Raw genomic sequence first — 20,033 nt, forward strand, 5'->3', positions numbered from 1 at the left:
TGAGAAGGGCACAAAGATTGTCAAAAAAATTCTAGCATTGACATACATTGCCATTTTCTCCATCAAAACAAGGGAAGTAGGATATTCTTACGTACCAGCCAATTATGTTTTAGCAAAGATATCTTATTGCTGAATTTTTTTCTTCAGCATTATAACATTTTCTGAAATTTTATTAGTGTAAGTGTTCAATTGCTTTTAAAGGATGTACTAGGCAGTGTCCTGATGAAGGGCTTTTGCCCGAAACGTTGATTTTCCTGCTCCTCGGATGCTGCCTGACCTGCTGTGCTTTTCCAGCACCACTCTTATCTAAACTCTGGTTTCCAGCATCTGCAGTCCTCACTTTTGCATAGTATGCTGCACAACTGAACCATTTTTCTCCTTCTTTAACAAGGAGTGGACGGAACTGAAGATAAGTAATACATACAATAATTACATTTGTATACGTATGTTCCTGATAGTGAGTATATACAATAGAGAGAGTATAAAGGTGGGGAAGGAAAGAGAGATTCTAGAAGCAGCACATGTCTGGATTTTCAGATCAAAACTATCTTTCAGTTTGAATTAACAATCATTTCAAATGGATGAGTGCCAGCTTAAAAATCATTCCCATTCTTTCAGAAAAATCTAATATATAGCATAGATTTCAGTGTAAGTAAGCGGATAAAGCAGAATGTACATCTAAACGAACCACAATGACCCACAGCTGGAGTCAGCAGCTGTGTTGACCAATTCACAAATCCAACTTATCCTAACTCACATCTCAAGATTGTCACAGGATTGTAGGTACATTTATTTTTCACTTCAAGTCTGCTTTGTTTTAAGGATTTAATTTTTTTTAAAAATGTTCATTTTAAATCACGAATATCACACTCATGACATCATCTTTCTGCTGTGTTCATGTTGTCGCCTCCCAAACTGGAAACCTGTGTAGAATGGAGAAAAGTGATTGAAGATGGGTGTTTGATGTTGCAGAATCAGTAAACTCTGGTGCAGATTGGGAGAGGGGGACTGTACCAACCCCTACGTAAAAGTGCTCAACGTCGGCCACAATTGACTTTGTGTTCCGTGTTTCTGATATGAGGGTGGGGGTAGAGGGGCTGTCTTTAAAAATTGTATATCTGCTGCTGGGTCTGTTGGGATTGCGGTGTCTGAATCTGAACTTGCTGCTGCTGCTGTTGTTGCTGCTGCTGTTGCTGTGCTGGTGCTGGGGCTGGCTGTGCCTGGAGGATGTGGTGAGAACTGTCCCCGGCTTGTGGTAGAGCCCTCCAGGTCATGGTGTGCTGCTGTTCACCCAGTGAGCTGTCCACTGGGGCAATGGAGTTGACGAAGGTGGTCAGGTTCATGGACTGGGCAAGGGAGTGAGCCTGTTGGGCAGCTGCTGGCTGTGCCTCGATCTGGATCTCCATTGGCCGGCTGTGCACCACAGTGGAGCCGCTGATGGAGTCAAAACTGACCGTCAGGATAGAGTCAAGCTGCATTTGACGATCCTGTAGGGTAAGGTTGGTCACCGTGATGGGCTGGAGGTTGGTGAAATGGGTGCCGGCCACTGTACTGATATTGGGCGAGACCGCAATGTTAGTCAGCCCAGCGGAGCTGGTTGCCGTGGTAGCATTTGAATCTCCTAGTGTCACGACCACCTAGATCAAAAGAAATAATTTCCTTTTAAAAAAAAGTCATGAATACAAATTAAACACTGGAAAGAAAGAATATGTACATCTATACAGAGGCCTTTGCAACTACAGAAAATCCGAAACTGATTAGATGCCTCAAGTATGTTTGCTGCTGCACAGTCAGAAATGCAAAAGGTGTACACAAAATATCACAGCTGAATGGGAGCTCTGCTTGGTGTCCTGGCTTGTGCTCACTTTTTAAAAAAAAAATCATTCACAGAATATGGGCATCAAGGTGGTGGGAAGCTGCCTTCTTGGAGCCACTGTAGTGCCCCCTACAATGCTGTTAGGAAAGGAGTTGCAGTGACAATGAAGGAATGGAATATACAGTATTTCTAAATCAGGATGGTGTGTGGCTTAGCAGGGAATCAGAAAATGATGGTATTTATGTGCACTTGCTTAACAGCGAAACAAAATCACTAGAAATGATTACCCAGTCATAATTTCATTGCTGATTGCAGGTCTCTGCTGTGAAAAAATTGGCTGTCGCATTTTCTATGTTACAGTACTGTCTACAAAAACTGGCTGTAAAGTATCTTAATACATCCTGAGTCATGAAAGGGATATCTGTAAATACGTCTTTTTTTTATTTTAATGTCAGTGGAGCATTAAAGAAAGACTTGTATTTATGTAGCATATTTCACCACCACTACAAATCTCAAAGCACTTTGTAGCTAATGAGATACATTTGTAGTCACTGTTATAAGAAACACAGCAGCTAAATTGTGTGCAACAAGCTTCCACCAACAAAATGTGATAATGAACAGATAGTCTATTTTCTAATGTTGATTGAAGGATAAATATTGGATAGGATACTGGGGATAACCACTCGTATTTCTTCAATTTAGTGTTGGGATCTTTCACATGAATCCAACGGGATTGACAGAGTCTCAGCTTTTAATATATCTGACAGTACAGAATTTCCTTGCACTGTCATCAGCCTAATGCTTCTTGCTTAAGTTCTGCAGTTGGGATTTGGACCATGAATCTTGTGAATCAAAAGGTGGTACTATTACACCAACTGAGTGATGACTGACACAGGGCCAATCCCTACAAGGCAATTACTGAAACAGCAACCCTGTTTAAAAGGGGGAGTTCTCTGTCAGTGACCCAGTTTAAAGATGGAGTCACTTCATCATGGCTTATATTGATTATCACATACAAGTTCCAATCTGGTTTTCACCATGATCCCTCACTGACCTGACTCATATTCTGTACTGCAGAATCGGTCTCATCATCAACAGTTCCTGTGAAACCGGTTTCTTTATCTGTGTAAGTGTACATTGTTGCCTCCTCAGCAGCTGTTGCTGATTCATCATCATCGTCCTCATCATCCTCATCTTCATCTTCTTCCTCCTCCTCCTCCTCTTCTGTCTTCCATTTCTTCTTTTGCCCTCGTTTCGATCTTTTCACTTCACCCATTTCTGTTAGCTCGCTCTCATGTAAGCTGATGTCTTGCTGCAACAAGTGTAAAATAAGTTAGTGATAACCATTGTCAAGTACTGAGTGTCAGTCTCAAACACAGAGACACACAAATGGTGATGTGTTACTGTTCACCTCGAGAAAGCAAGTTATTTTGCCAACATACACATTTACATGAATGTTATAATTTGGAACCAAGGTCAATGGGTGATATAAACTCCAAACTTCCACCTATCTCTCCCACTCTATCCATCGTTATTGGTATTGCAAGTTGATATTTGATCTGTTTGACCACTTAGGAATGCACCTTCCTTATCCATCAAGTGCGGGTGTGGAATGTGAAAATGGAGCTGCTGGGTCAGAGCCATGGATATAATCCCATGTGCCACAAGACCTTCATATATGTGCTCACACACACACACAACCGCAACAGCAGGAATCAATGGCTTCAGCATTTGCAGACCATTTGGGAAATAAGGCAGGGCAAGTGACTGAGGTGTCAGTGGGGGAGTAGTTTGGGGCCAGCGACCATAATTCTATTAGTTTTAAAATAGTGATGGAAAAGGACAGACCAGATCTAAAAGTTGAAGTTCCAAATTGGAGGAAGGCTAATTTTGACAGTATTAGGCAAGAACTTTCAAAAGCTGATTGAGGGCAGGTAAAGGGACAGCTGGAAAATGGGAAGCCTTCAGAAATGAGATAACGAGAATCCAGAGACAGTATATTCCTGTTAGGGTGAAAGGAGAGGCTGTTAGGTGTAGAGAAAGCTGGATGACAAGAGAAATTGAGGTTTTGGTTAAGAAAAAGAAGGAAGCATATGTCTAGTATAGACAGGAGAGATTGAGTGAATCCTTAGAAGAGTATAACGACAGTAGGAGTATACTTAAGAGGGAAATCAGGAGGGCAAAAAGGGTACATGAGATAGCTTTGGCAAATAGGGTTAAGGGATATTATAAATACATTAAGGGCAAAAGGGTAACCAGGGAGAGAATAGGGCCCCTCAAAGATCAGCAAGGCAGCCTATATGTGGAGCTTGGATGGGTATATGAATAGGGAGGGTTTAGAGGGATATGGGCCAAGTGCTGGCAAATGGGACTAGATTAGGTTGTTTATCTGGTCGGCATGGACAAGTTGGACCGAAGGGTTTGTTTCTGTGCTGTACATCTCTATGACTGTATGTGGTGGTGATGTGCAAAACGATAAAGGGTTTTAATTGAGTAAATAAATAATCAGCAGAAGAGTAGGCAATCAAAACACACATATAGGTGACTGTCAAGAGAACCAGACTTGACATAAGGAAACTTTTTTTTAAGCTTTGCACAATGGATTGTGATGATCTGCATTGCATTTCTGGAAAGGTAACAGAGGTAGATTCAATGGTAATGTTCAAAACAATCAGATAAATGCTTACAGGGAAAATGCACAGGGCTACTGAGAAAGAGCGGGGAATGTGGAAATAATTGGAATTCGGGCATAATGATGGTCTGAATGGCTGCCTTTGTTTTGATTTTAATGTGGAAACATGTAAGCATTTGGCAACCAAATTATTGGACTGTAATGTAATTAGCCAAATATATGATCAAACTGGGTTCGTGACACCACCATATTTCTGCATTTATTGATTTACCAACATCTAAGGTTGGGTTTTTTAGTCTTGTGGTAGTTCTAGTAGAGGTGGGCTCCCAATTGAGATGGTGAGAGCCCTAATTAGGGGCAATTTAAATGGCACACCAGTATTTTGCTGCTGGCAGAACAGTCCCAATTACAACCATCCCCAAGTCTGAGCAGTGCCCCATCACCTTCAGTGAGGCTGCCAAAGTTCCTGAGCTGCTGGCCCAGTGATGGAGGTCCCACAACAGTGAGAGCCCTTCATCAGCTGCAGTTACAGACTGAGCTGGATTGGAGGCCACCTTCAGAGGATTGAAATGCAACTTCTAACAACTGCAGGCTCTGGACCCTCAGCAATTCTTGATTGAAGAGACCCAGAGATCCCAAAGCACCTAGTCAAATCCAGCCCTTTCTTTCTGTTGCGGCACAAGTACAGTAGGATATTGGCAGCAAATCAATGGATGTTTGTAGCCAGCATGGTGTGTCAGAAGTTAGGACATCAGGTCCCTCGGATTATCAGTATTTGCCTCAGAACTCCAGAAAAATCATAAAATAATTATATCACAAAAGGAAGCCGTCATATCCATGCTGGCTCTCAAAGAAAGTAACTCAGCCAGTCCCCCTCAAGGATCCTTCCCCTGTAGCTGGCAGCTTGTTCTTTTCAGGTTCTTATTGAATTCCCTTTAAAACACCATGATTGACTCTTTGTCCACCACACTCTCAGGCAGCATATTCCAGGACTGAACCTTATGCTTAACCGTATTACATTGGTTCCATGGCCATTAGCTTCCCTTGAGCTTCTAAACCTTCCAGACAATGTGTAAAAAAGCTCCCACTTATACCTCCTCTTAATTTTACCAATCACTTTAAACTGCAGTCCTCCAGTTTCTACCCATCCTAGTTTCAAATCTACGGTCAAGACTTCTCATAATTTTATAAAATCAAAGTGAAATCTCCTCCCAACCTTCTTATTTCCAAAGAGAACAACTACAGCTTCTCCAATTTATTCATGTAACTCAAATCCCTTAGAAACATACAGTATGGACTTTTGGCATGTCAAGTGTGCATCGACAACTACTCTCAGTGTATCCAAATTCCCACTTTCTAGAACTTGGCCCATTGCCTTCAACATTATGACATCTCAAGTGTTCTTTTTTTTAAAATGTTGTGATGTTTTCTGCCTCTACTGCCCACCCAGACAGTGCATTTCAGATTCCCATTACCCTCTGTGTGAAAAAAATCCTCTATAAATCTTCTCTAAACCTTTCAGCTTAAAAATTATGCCCTTGTTAGTACTGACCCTTTAAATACGGGGAACACTTGCTTTCTAAGGAAGGGTCACTGAACCCGAAATGTTAATTCTGATTTCCCTTCCAGATGCTGTCAGACCTGCTGAGCTTTTCCGGCAACTTCTGTTTTTGTTTCCGATTTATAGCATTTGCAGTTCTTTTGGTTTTTTGCTTTTTATTCACCATAGCCATGCCCTTCATAATCTTATACACCTCGGATTAGGTCCCCTTTTAACTCTCAAGAAAATAACCCAAGCTTATCCAGCCTCTCTTCTGGACCTAAACTGTTACAGCCCATACAACATCCTGGTGAATCTCCTCTGCACACTCTCCAGTGAATCACATCCTTCCAATAGCGTGGTGACAGAACTGCACACAGCACTCCAGTTGTGACCTAACTAATATTTCCACATCTCTGGAAATATTTTCCTAAATATTATCTATCACCTTCTCAAGCCTTCAAATCCTTGCTAGGGAGTCGTGCCTAAAGCTGAACGCAGCACTTCAGTTGAAGAAAAAACATTATTTTATAAATATTCATCATAACTTCCTTGCTTTTATATTCTACTTACAATACTATCTACATCTCTACTACTATTCTCTGTCGTGTACTCCATTTGTTCAGCCCTGTTACATCTATACTCCAGGTCGCTCATTACATTGTGCTGTCACGGTCAAAGTACTGCACTGAGCTAATGTCTAACAAAACGTTCTTCTGGCATTGGTAAGACAGAAAATAAAGGGCTGATATCTCTCTCAGCATTGTACGCTCCACCAGCCCCCACCCCACTGTTATGGGCTGTTCTACTCACTGGAGCATCTGAAAGTCAGTCTATCTGAAACACCTCTCACCTCAGGGTGTTTGCGCCTCATGTGCCTGTTCATTGAAGCTCGTGTAGAAACCTTTGTGCCGCACAGGTGACAGTTCTGGGCCTCCACCTTTTTGTGAGTCAGCTGTATGTGTTTGAAGAGCATGTATTCAGTGACAAACTTCTTCTCACAGATACTGCAGGTCCACTGCTTTCCAACTGAGCGTGGGAAAAGTGGATGGAGGAGGAAGGAGAGACAAAAGAAAGGGTTTAGAAATAGGGTCGCTGCTGATTGAAATTGATGTTAATAAAAGTGTTAATTAAATGTGAACGTACAAATTAGGAGTGGGACAAGACCATTCTGCCCGTAAAGCCTGCTCCATCATTTAATAAGATCACATCTGATCAGCTTGTCTTTTGATTTCCACATTCCGATCTACCCCAGTAACTTTTGATTCTGTTGCCTTAGAAGAAGCTATCTACATCCACGTTAAAGATATTTCAGAGAACGCACTTGCACTGCAATCTGAGACAAAGTTCGAAAGTTGTGTAACCCTCAGGGAAAACAAAAAATTCTCCTCCTCTTGATGACAAAAGGACAATGTTTAATTTTTAAACTATATCCCCTAGGTCCGAACTCAATCGTGTCCACCTTGTCGAAACCCTCCAGGATCTTAAATGCTTCAATTAAATCAGCTCAGCTCTTAGAAACCCCAGTGGGAACAAGCCTGGTCTGTGCAACCTTTCCTCATGAGACAACCTACTCATTCCAGATATCAGCCTTATAAATAAGTGTGTGCTGGAGAAGCTCAGCAGGTTTGGCAGTATCTGTGGAGAGAGAAACTGAGTTAATGTCTGAGTTATGACACTTCTGTCAGAATTGAAGTTAATCTGAAGCTGTTGTATCTTGCTCCAGAGATGCTGCCAAATCTAGAGTTTCCCCATATGTTCTCGCTTTATTTTAGACTTTCAGCATCTACAGTATATCAGGAAGTACTTTTATATCAATCTATTAAATCTCCTCCAAACTGTCTAATACATTTACATTATTGTTTAAATCAGGAGATCAAAACTGTACATTATTTTCGAGTTGCAGTCTTACCAATGCCTTTTAAGTGTAGAGAAACACTTGCTTATTTAATTTTTCTCATAAGGTAACGTTATTACTTGCTGCACCTGCACATTAATGTTTTTTGTGACTTCTGCTTGAGAACATGCAAATTCCTCTGCACCTCTCAAGTCTGCAGTCATTCTCATTTAAATAACATTCTGCTGCTTCTTTCAACATGAACAATTTCAAATTTTCCCACGTTAAACCGCATTTACTAGATTTTTGCTCACTCATTCAACTACAACCTACTTATGTCCTTTTCACAACATATTTTCCTACCTCTGGTGTCATCTGAAAATTTAGCTACAGTGTGTTTGGTCCCCTCATCTAAGTCATTGATATCTACTGTCAAAATCTGAGGTCCCAGCATGGAGTTCTATGGAATGCACTTGTCACATCCTGCCAATCAGATAAAATTTCCCTTTTGCATAATCCCCATTTTCTGTTAGTCAGCCAGTCTTCTATCCATGCTAATATGTTATCTCTACACCATAGGCACCTATTTTATGCGGTAAACTTTTATGTGGTGTCTTGTCAAATACCTTCTGGACACCCAATCTACAGGCTCTCCTATATTCACAGCACACATTACTCTTTCAAAGAATTTCAATAAATTGATTGAACATGATTTTCCTTTCACAATACTTCCTGATTACCTGGAGATTTCTAAGTATCCAGCTATAAACTCCTTAAAGATCGATTCTAACACTTACCTCATGACAGGTATCAAGCTTATGGTCTCCTGTTTTATGCCTCTCTCCCTTTTGTTTTTTACTTTGCATTCTGATGGAATCTTTACAGAATCTAGTCAGTGTTGGAAAATGAACTCTAATGCATCTATTACTGCATCAGTCACCTATTTTAAGACGCTAAGATGAAGTCTATCAGGACTGTCAACCCACAGCTCCAACAGTTTGCTCAGGACCACTCTCTAGTGAATGTAATTTTATCAAGTTCCTCAATCTAGTTTTCCTCCTGACTTACAGCAATTAGTGGAATGTCTTTGTACCATCTAAGTGAAGGTAGAAGTAAAATAGGTTTTTATTTCATCTGTCATTTCCTCATTTGCCATTAACTACCCATTCTCACTTTCTAGAGGACTAATATTCCCCTTATTATTTATTTAAAGGGATTTTAGAGTATGCAAAAAGGAAAAGACTAAATAGTAACCTTTACTATCGGCTTCTCCTTTTCTAGCTAGTTTCCTCTTATACTTTTAATTTGTTACCTTGACTAATCTTTTAGTAATTCTCAGCCATTCTTTATATTGTGTCCAATCATCAGACCTGCCACTTATTTTTACGCCTTACATAATTTTCCCTCAAGTTTGATGCTTTCGTTAAATTCTTCAGTTAAGAAATACTGGGTTCTTGCCTCAGAGTTTTTTCTTTATAATAAGAATATACTTATTTTGAAATATTCTGAAATATCTCCCAAAATGTTTACCACAACTTTGCCATTGCTCTACTCCATAGCTTTGTATTCCAGTGATTTCAGCCATCTCAGCTTTCATGCCACATTGTTATGTTTATTTAAGCCTAAAGTACTAAAGTCTGAGACCCACTCTTTTCCCTTTTAAAATGGATGTAAGTATTCAAATATATTGTGGTCACTGCTAAGTAGGGTACTTTTACTCTGAATAAGTTAATCAATCCTGTGACATTATACATTACCAAAGCTAGTATAACCTTTCTGGTTGATTCTAAAATGTGTTGCTCAAAGAAACTCTCTCAAGAGTTTGCTATTAACTTCTCATCCAGGCTACCTTTGCCATTCTGATTTTTACACTTTATAATGTAGATTAAAATCATGATTACTTATGCCCGAAACGTCGATTCTCCTGCTCCTCGGATGCTGCCTGGCCTGCTGTGTTTTTCCAGCACCACATTTTCCAGCACCTTTATCACAATCAGCCAATAGTTCTCATATACTTTGGCATCATGGTTTTGTTGTGGTTACTCTTAGAGGTTCTGTAGATCACTCTAGTTAGAAGCTTATATTTCTCCTACAATCTCTCATCTTCACCCTTTTATATCCTGATCTCATGAACCAAGATCGTCTCTAACTTTTGTACCAAAGTTGTTCTACATTATTAAAGTTAAAAATTACACAACATCAGTTTACAGTCCAACAGGTTTATTTGAAAGTACAAGCTTTCGGAGCGCTGCTTCTTTATAACACTAGCTACCCATTGAATAATTAGCGCTCCGAATGCTCGTATTTCCAAATAAACCTGTTGGACTATAACATCGTGTTGTGCCATTTTTAACTTTGTCCACCCCAGTCCAACACTAGTACCTCCACATCATGGCATACATTATTAAAGCTATTCCTCCACCTTGACCCAGCTTCCTATTCTTCGTGAATGTCACATTGCCCTCAATATTTATCATTCAGTCACATCTCTGTCATTGCCATCAAATTATGTTTATTCATTTCAATATGTTATGAATTTTTTTTTGTAATGAATGCCACACACATTCTAATATGGAGTCCTTAGTTTTGTCTGTTATAGAATCGTAGAGAAGTACATGGAAACAGATCCTTTGGTCCGACCCTCCATGCTGACCAGATATCCCAACCCAATCTAGTCTCACCTGCCAGCACCCGGCCCACATCCCTTCAAACCCTTCCCATTCATATACCCATCCAAATGCCTTTTAAACATTGCAATTGTACCAGCCTCCACCACTTCCTCTGTGTGAAAAAGTTGCCCCTTCGGTCTTTTTTATATATTTCCACTCTCACCTTAAACCTATGCCCTCTAGTTCTGGACTCCCCGACCCCAGAGAAAAGACTTTGTCTATTTATCATATCCATGCCCCTCATAATTTTGTAAACCTATATAAGGTCACCCCTCAGCCTGTGACGCTCCAGGGAAAGCAACCCCAGCTTGTTCAGCCTCTCCCTATAAGTCAAATCCTCCAACCTTGGCAACATGCTTGTAAATCTTTGCTGAACCCTTTCAAGTTTCACAACATCTTTCTGATAGGAAGACGACCAGAATTGCACACAATATTCCAACAGTGGCTATCCTTGTAACATAATGAAAATCTGCTCAATGAGAACATTTAAAATAAGATTAGAAAGCAGTATTAATATGAATTCTTCACTAACAATTTCTCAGACTCATTCCTGCAAATTCATGATACATTATACAGGTAAACAATTAGGACCCCTGTTTGCAGCCCAATTCCTCATTCTATATGGACACAATTGCACCCACAAATTAACCTGCCAGTCTATAACTCATCCTTCATGAGCAGTTATTCTACATTGCAGCAAAGGAGGGAAGTGAAATCAGCCACTCATGTCTGTGTTGGCTGTTTAAAAGAGCTAATCTCAATTAGTCCCAAATCCCCCACTCTTTCTCTACATCCATGCAAAGCTTTCCATCGCCACTGTAAATAAAAAAATCAACCTGTTTGCTCTTAAAGATTCCCATGTCAAACAAGTTGACTTCGGGTTTTGTGTTGCAGTGACAGTGTCTCTATCTCTGAGCCAGGAGGCCCAGGTTCAAGTCTCACCCGTTCCAGTTGTGCAATAACATCTCTGAAGATGTTAATTGGGAAATACTTAAAAAAAAAAAAGTTGACTTCTCAAGTGACACACGTGATCCCAGTTTGAATAATATTGGATTAGTTTGGCAAACACACCAGTATGAAGTAGTTTATGGTTCTCCATACTGTTCCTCTCACTGAAGGTTTTCCCACACAGCTCACACATGAAGTCCTTCACACCTGCAGAGTAAAAGAAAATCATTGCACAGGTTAAAAAATACATTACGCAGCATCTGTCAGCACACATTACACTAAGTTAAACCCCACTATGTCGTACACATAGGAACTGACAACCCTTTGTGGTATGTCCTGCTTTCTTAGGCCAGCTCTCTCATTGAATTTTAAAACTCAACCTTTCCATCATCTTGCCCCTGTGTATATCTGGAAGTTCCTTCAGCCATCCAACTTACCAAGCTGAGTGTGCTCCTCTAATTTTGGCCTCCTATGCTCCCACAACTTTAATCATTCTGCCTTTGGCAGTCATTCCCTTAGATGTTGTGATTCAAATTCACTCTCCAAACCTCTGCGCCTACCTATCTGGTTCTTCAATGATCTGCTGAAAACCCACTTCTTTTGGTCACTTGTCCCACCGACACATGTAGCTTGGTTTCAAGTTTTATTTGACAATGATCCCATGGAGCACATTGGGACACTTTATTATGGTAAGGGTGCTATATAAATACATGTTGTTCTTGAGAGCCAGACAGAGATGGGAGGGCAGTGTGGTGATCCTCTACTCCACCTAAACCCTTGTATTGCCATCTTTCAGACACAGGTGAGCAGTAGCAAAGATCACCAGCACAAAATACTCAACTCTCTCCTGGGAGTAGTTCTCCCTACGACAGGGTGAATGAAGAGTCGATTGTGCACAATTATTGTTTCCACTTCAAAAGTAATCACTTTACGTCAGGATGATAAACTCTATTAAAAATGTTAAATCAGAGATTTTTGTCGGGATGAGATAGAAAAAGATCAGAAGCCAAGGAAGGTAGGCGCAGTTAAGAGATAAATTAATTATTCTGGAATACCTGACTGGCTTGAGAAGCAGAATTGTCTACTGCTGTTCTTAGTTGGAACACAGTCTCCTAATCAAATGATGCAGAGTACTGAGTAGAACAAGCAATGGATCTATGATAAACTTTAACCCAAGCCTCTCTGAAGCAAGAGATTCTCAGCCCTCAATATAGAAACGGATGGAAGTCATACTGTTTTTGGCATTAGCCTGGCTGCTGTGTCAGTAGTTACCAGTGTGTCTCTTGTAGTGTTTAAGCATGTTGACTTTCTGTGCAAACTTCCGATGACACTCCTTGCACTCATACTCTTTAATGCCTTTGTGCAGTTTCATGTGATGTCGTAGCGCATGCTTTGTTTTCATTCCTGGGCACAGAATGGCAAAGAAATGGGCATCATTACAAAATTAACAAGACTTCAGCAAAGAGAAAAATTAGAACTCACATGGTTAGTAAATGCACAAACAGAAAAAAGGAACTGGATTGTATATCTGTTGAGAAAGGGGATAAAAGATTTCCCTCAAATTATTTGTTTCATTCACTTTAAGACAGCAAGGCAGTCTTGGGTGAGTGTGAGGAGAATGTCCGACATTGAAGGATTTATGCATCGTCTGTAAAAAGAAAGCATCTGATGTCCAAATTACTTTTCCTTATGCATTCTAGAGGTTATTCATTGGTTAGAATTCTTAATAAATCTTCAAGACACACCAAGGTCACAGTGTGGTCAGAAATGGAAAAGAGCAGCAGTGCTGCAGAGAGAGGGGAAGACAGTCATCACAGAGAGAAAGAATGCCCACAATAGTGAGAGAATGCTCTGCAGTTAGAGTGAGGAAGGAGATGCCTGAAACAGACAGCAAAGGTGCAGTGCAAAGGGTTGGGGTGGGTTACGAGAGAGAGAGAACATGGGCTGTGCATACACAAAGATAGAGTGGAATGCAAAAGAAGGGGCAGTGTTTGAGAGAAAGAGAAGGGAAGTTGTGGTGTGAGAGAGACAGTGGGAGAGAGACAGAGAAGAGGGCAGTGAAAAACGAAGGGAACAATGAGCAACAAGCAAGAGACAAGTAGGGACAAAGTGAGAAAGTGTGTGAGGGGAGTAGTCAGCATTTCTCAAATAGATGTAAAAGATCATACTGCACTATTTCAAAGAAGACTAGGCAAGCAGATGCCCTTGTCAATAATTATCTCTCACTATCCCTAATAAATTTCACAAGGTGCTTGTGAAACGCAGACTCTTCTTTAGGAAGAAAGAGTGATCCCAGGTTATATCAGAAGTGACAACACTAAGCAAATAGTTCCTACACGCCTCTCCCAATCTGACATGGGCAGCAGGCTGACTCAGACCAAGCTCAACTCCTCCACAGTGCCGCTTGAATATGATAAGCAATAGTTCCTCCAGTATCTCACCTTTCCCACATTCTGCGCACAGATAGTCCCGAACATTGTCATGCACCCTCATGTGTTCCTTCAACATGTCCCTCCGGGCAAATGACTTCCCACACTGTTCACAGGTATGACTCTTCACTCCTAAACAACGATAGACATATGATGCAGGATAGATTAACAACAGAAGCAAAGGTAATGTCCAATGTCTGGCAACACAAACAATTTATCATCACCAATCTTTGTCCAAATAAAGTCCAAGAGATATTTTTTAGGTCAGCTTTATTAAAGGAAATGGGGCTTTCCTTCAATAGTTAGTTATGGACTGTTCCATAGTATAAACCAAATTTGCCACTCTTTGTATTCTAGCATTTTGACCAATCATTCTTTGCTCTGTATGTCAGGAGTGCTTTTGCAGTTTATGTTTTTACTCCAAGAGTAACTTTGCACCTCTGAAACAATCTCAGATCATCTAATATAAAGCAAGCTTGCAGTCTTTAGGAGGATGAAATAATTGATTAAATTTTTGCAAGTGCATGTTCTTCTGCTTACAGGAACGGATGGGTAGAGGGGATAGGTTTAAGGTGAGAGGGGAAAGATATAAAAGGGAACCAAGGGGCAACTTTTTCACAGAGAGGGTGGTGCATGTATGGAACGAACTGCGGGTACAATTGCAACATCTAAAAGACAATTGGACAGGTACATGAACAGGAAAGGTTTAGAGGGATATGGGCCAAATGGGACTAGATCAGTTGAGGATACCTGGTTTGTGTGGATGAGTTGGATTGAAGGGTCTATTTCTATGTTGTATGATTCCATTTGTGACTGCTACCTTTTAACTGGTCACAATTGGCAGCCACACCCAGCCTAAATTTGAAGCTTCCTCAGATGACCGGAATTAAAAACCTTTGATTTATTCCACTGTGTGGGAATCGGCAGGCTCAGTGGCTTCAAATGGTTGTGGAACATCATTGTCATTGCAAGTGATTTCACATCATTGTAAATTGTTCCACTGACGTAGGGAACTTAAAATCCATGTTCTGAGTAAATCAGAATGAACGCAAATGCTTTCCCCACCCAAATTAAAACATACAATCTTGAGAAAGCAGGTATCGGATTGAGATTAATCAAAAGTTGAATCTTGCTTGTATTTTTGTTTTTCTAAGGTGTGAGAAAGCAAGGATTTGAAGGAATTGGAAGTGTGATTTGGACAATGGGACGGTTTACCTGTGTGGATTATTTTGTGACGTTCCAAGTTCCCAGTACTGTTAAAGATCCTTCCACAGATATCACAGGGATGGATGTACCTGGAACAGAAACACAACCACAAAGAGGGAACAGATCAGACAGGATTAAATCCAGCACAATACAGACCTTTAAGAAATTAATTCAGAGGCTTTGCAATTGCTATAAAAAAAGTCTCACTGATACAAATAAGCTAGAGGCACTGCAGAAAGTAGAAAACAGATCGATGGAGCATACAAATAATCAGGAAAAAGTGAAGAGGTCAGACCCCTTTTCAACTGAAGAAACCGAGAGATGATCCCATATTGGTCTATAAGACAGTGAACACTTTTATAGTGTAGCCATGGAGATGTTTTTAAGTTGTGGGGAAAGCCAGAATTTGAGCCAAAAATATAAAAATAATTATTAATATATTCGACTGGAAATGTAGCTGGAACATCTTTATCCAGGGATTTGTTTGAACATGGAACCCACATCATAGTTGAAGTGAATAGCATAGATGAATTTAAAGGAAAGCTAGACAAACACAGAAGGGAGAAAAGAAAAGAAGTTTACATTGATGGAGTTAGATAGAAACAGGTGGGGAAGCACTTTAAGTGGAGCATAAACTCATTGTGGTTGTTTCAACTGAACAAAACAGCCATTCTCTGGTTCATTCCTCAGCGTAATGCTTTGACCAATTACAGCCAAACTGTCTGTTTAAATTTAAACAAACCTTGACAGTTTAGAAACACTACAGTATGGAACAGGCCCTTCGGTCCTACAAGTCCACACTGACCCTCCAAAGAGTAACCTACCCAGACCCATTCCCCTACCTCATATTTACCCCAACTAATGCACCTAACCTACACACATCTCTGAACACTATGGGCAATTTAGCATTGCCAATTCACCTAACCTGCACATCTTTGGATTGTGGGAGGGAAAAGGAGCATCCAGCTGAAGCCCATGCAGACACGGGGAGAATTAGATTAGATTAGATTACATTACATTACAGTGTGGAAACAGGCCCTTCGGCCCAACAAGTCCACACCGACCCGCCGAAGCATAACCCACCCATACCCCTACATTTACCCCTTATCTAACACAAAGGCAATTTAGCATTGGCCAATTCACCTGACCTGCACATCTTTGGACTGTGGGAGGAAACCGGAGCACCCGGAGGGAACCCACGCAGATACGGGGAGAATGTGCAAACTCCACACAGTCAGTCACCTGAGGCGGAAATTGAACCCGGGTCTCTGGCGCTGTGAGGCAGCAGTGCTAACCACTGTGCCACCGTGCCGCCCATAATGTGCAAACTCCACACAAATAGTCACCTGAGAATGGAATCAAACCCGGGTCCCTAGTGCTGTGAGGCAGCAGTGCTAACTACTGAGCCACTGTACCACCCTATAACTGCCAGTCAGCTGGCTGGCGCACTGTCCATGGCAAAGCTCTATCAATGTCCACTTGCCAACCATTTAGCACTCTATTCTCATACAATATAAAATGTTGTTCCCCATTACATTGGTATTCATGCTAATGTCCTGATAAGCGAAAGATGAAAGGCTTTGAAAAAAATGTCTCTTTCAGTAATTCTCAATTCTGCACTGCAAGACAACAACTCAATATGATGGGTTCTGTCACGCCTGTGGCATTTTCTTCCCATACCTCCTGCTTGTTTTCAGGCCCTTGCTCTAGCATTTACCTCATGTGAGCGTAGAATCTGCCCAATAATAGAGTCCTTAGTTATAGCAGGGATCACAGGCCAAATCCAGCCCTATCCTTCAAAGTTTCACACATTTCCACACTGCCTGCATTGAGCCTATTGACAACTGTCATCTTGTTCAATCCAGGCCAAGTGCATCAATCATTAACCAAGTCAGTATGGCTAGTAAGTCAGTGGCTGACTTGGCCCAATAGGGGCAGAGGGATAGGTCTCGTAATCACTTGAATGGGATGATAGATGTAATTCTTAGCATCAGAGTTCAAATAACTGTGCATGCTAAGCGTTATCCAGAGTTGTCACAATCGGACACACAAGAAGAATCATTAAAGTACTGGCATAGCGTAAGGGTCTAGCTGCTTCAACTCCACCAGTATACCTGTGCATACTTGGTACCTCTAAATCTTGACAAATACATGCGCATCTGTGTATTTTGTGTCTGATCCTATCCAAATGGATAACATAGCACTTTGTCTTCAGGCCCTCAGGCATAGCGATGGACGACCACTAGTTTAGCAGTTGGCATATACAGAGTCAGCCATAAAGCATCATTGGGATATAATTCACTCACTTTTGCACATTGGGGTCAGAATCTGGCAATTCTTCCCTGTGAATGACCATGTGGGCATGATAGGTGGCCTTCAGTGCAAAGCGACGATTGCAGATCGTACAGCCGTAGCCCTTCTCCTTATGAATCTCCATCAAATGCTTCAAATACTGACTCCCTTTTGCGAATGTAGCCTGGAAATAGCAATAGAGTGATCAGTAAAATAAAACTATGGATGCTTCCCACAGGTCTAGCAGCATCTATGGGAAGAAAGCAGTATTAACATTTTGAGTCAGTATCTAAAGAAGAATCACTAGACTTGAAAGGTTAACTCTGCTTTCTTTTCACAGATACTGCCAGACCTGTTGAGTTTCTCCAGCAATTTCTGTTTTTGTTATAGAATGGTCAGTGTTAAGTGTAATCCTAATCTGATCAATACTTCAGGCTTCATACATAGTCACCCGATTCAGATTTAATTGAATGATCAGTATATCAGAACTTGATGTTCCCTGGTACATACACACATGCACACTGGCTGATGAGAGCTGCGTATGTGTAGCCAGGTGCAGTTTTACCTCAAAAAAAAAAGAACAAATCTATATTTAATTATTTACGAACAAAGGGAAAAGGAAGGAAGAGGCCACTCATCCCCCCGAGCCTGTTCTGACTCATAGCTGATCTGATTGCTCCACATTACCACCTATCCTATAACTTTTCGCCCTCAGCTTATCAAGAACCTATGCAGCTTTGTCTTAAAACATATTTAAATATTCTGCTTCCAGTGTCTTTAGGGAAAGAAAGCTCCAAAGACTTAAGACCTTCTATGACAAAATATTTCTCCTCATTGGTGTCTGAAATAGGTGACCCCTTAATTATAAACAGCGTCCACACACACAACACCTCAAAGGGGTTGGGAGAAGCTAATTTATAAAGAAATCCAAACAGCAATTTGGTTGACAGTGACAACATTAGCAATCACTTAAAACAACAACATCTTAGTGCACACAACATGACAAACATGTCAAGACAATTCACAGAACGGATTTTTAAACAAAATTTCATAGTAAGACATTAAGAGATATCAGAATAGGTGACTGAATAAAGTACATTTGAATGGGGCGGGGTCTTAAATATCCTTTATTGAAGATTCTTAATAACAGACAGAGACTTGCCTGGCATTTCTTGCAGCTGTATTTATGTGGAATGGGTTCGTTCACTCCATCGGACTGTTCTTCCGTTTCTTCTGCTGTGATCCCGAGTTTGCTGATGAATTGCTCTCGTTGTTGCTCATTCATCAGTGGAATGTCCTGCACACAAGAGTTAGGAGGATGCCACAGAGTAAAGATCAGACTGTATGATTCCCATATCTCTGAGTCTTGCCTCAATGTGAGTTTGCTCAAGAAGGCACCTTACACCTTTGCAGTTTCAAATGCTGCAGGACAGCATCGCACTGGGCTTAACAGAATGGCCTTTGCATCACAACTACAAGGTGCCAGATAGAAAATCATGTCAAATTCAAGTTGCCATAGTCTTATTAGACCATAGGGCTCCTCTTTCATTACAGAAAGACGACTGTTGGTTATTTAAGCAGGGGGCCACCGTACCTCAGGCGAGGGAAGAGGCTGAGAAGGAGAGTCCTTCATGGTAACTTCAACCGGTGTAGGGATTGAACCCACGCTGTTGGCATCGCAAGCCAATCTGCCAACTAACCCCCACAGGCAATCATGTACTCTACTCAGTACTTGACAATAACTTTATAGAAGGATTTTGCTTCTGCCACAAAAACACCTGAATCTATATTTATAGACACTGAAAAATGTGTTGCTGGAAAAACACAGCAGGTCAGGCAGCATCCAAGGAGCAGGAGAATCGCGTTTCAGGCATAAGCCCTTCTTCAGGAATGAGGAGGGTGTGCCAAACAGGCTAAGATAAAAGATAGGGAGGAGGGACTTGGGGGAGGGGCATTGGGAATGCAATTGGTGGAAGGAGGTTAGGGTGAGGGTGATAGGCCGGAGACGGGGTGGGGGCAGAGGGGTCAGGAACCGCCCTGTGGCTGAACACTTTAACTCCCCCTCCCACTCCGCTTGGCACACCCTCCTCATTCCTGAAAAGGGCTTATGCCCGAAACGTCGATTCTCCTGCTCCTTGGATGCTGCCTGACCTGCTGCGCTTTTGCAGCAACACATTTTTCAGCTCTGATCTCCAGCTTCTGCAGTCCTCACTTTCTCCCTCTATATTTACATATCAGTGTTCATGCATAACAGTGAAAGGTATTCAAAGACAAGAGAAAGCCAATTAACAGTAATCTGCAGGGAAATCCAGCCACCAGCAAGAAATGCCTTTCTGAGAGACAAGTCAAAATACCTGTAACCACAACCAACCATGGCAATGACACAATAGCTAGCATTAACATAAGAGATAGATAGGTTTATACAGTATCGCTGACACAGGAAAATATCTTATGGTTCTTACAGGAGATATTACCGCATAAAATTGGACACTCACGTAAAAAATATTGGGATTGCTTGAGTAACAAGGGAGATTTTATTGATCGTCTTATTGAAAAGAGCGCTGATGATACGTTAAGGTGTTTAGGAAAGCAAATCCAGTGCTCAGGATCTAGACAGCTGAAGGTAGTGGTGCAGTGATGAATATCAGGGCTGTGTAAGAAGCC

The 20,033-nt window shown here is 41.2% G+C and overlaps 1 protein-coding gene across 5 annotated transcripts in view; it reads right to left on the bottom strand.

Moving 5' to 3' along the window:
- Positions 1-811: 811 nt before the first annotated feature.
- prdm15 (PR domain containing 15) overlaps positions 812-20,033 on the bottom strand; it is an 84,609-nt gene continuing 65,387 nt past the window's right edge. For 4 of the 5 annotated variants that reach the window (XM_043701382.1, XM_043701380.1, XM_043701379.1 and 1 more), the window contains exons 17-25: positions 18,532-18,666; positions 17,384-17,553; positions 15,087-15,166; positions 13,884-14,003; positions 12,715-12,846; positions 11,566-11,649; positions 6,842-7,017; positions 2,871-3,128; positions 812-1,637 (exon numbers count right to left, since the gene is read on the bottom strand). In XM_043701382.1, coding sequence (XP_043557317.1) covers positions 1,104-1,637; positions 2,871-3,128; positions 6,842-7,017; positions 11,566-11,649; positions 12,715-12,846; positions 13,884-14,003; positions 15,087-15,166; positions 17,384-17,553; positions 18,532-18,666 — 1,689 coding nt within the window. In that variant the 3' untranslated portion in view covers positions 812-1,103. The remainder of the gene's footprint in view (positions 1,638-2,870; positions 3,129-6,841; positions 7,018-11,565; positions 11,650-12,714; positions 12,847-13,883; positions 14,004-15,086; positions 15,167-17,383; positions 17,554-18,531; positions 18,667-20,033) is intronic. The other variant, XM_043701383.1, reaches the window with a different exon arrangement.

Source organism: Chiloscyllium plagiosum, chromosome 12, assembly GCF_004010195.1.
Source record: "Chiloscyllium plagiosum isolate BGI_BamShark_2017 chromosome 12, ASM401019v2, whole genome shotgun sequence".
Lineage (NCBI taxonomy): Eukaryota > Metazoa > Chordata > Chondrichthyes > Orectolobiformes > Hemiscylliidae > Chiloscyllium > Chiloscyllium plagiosum.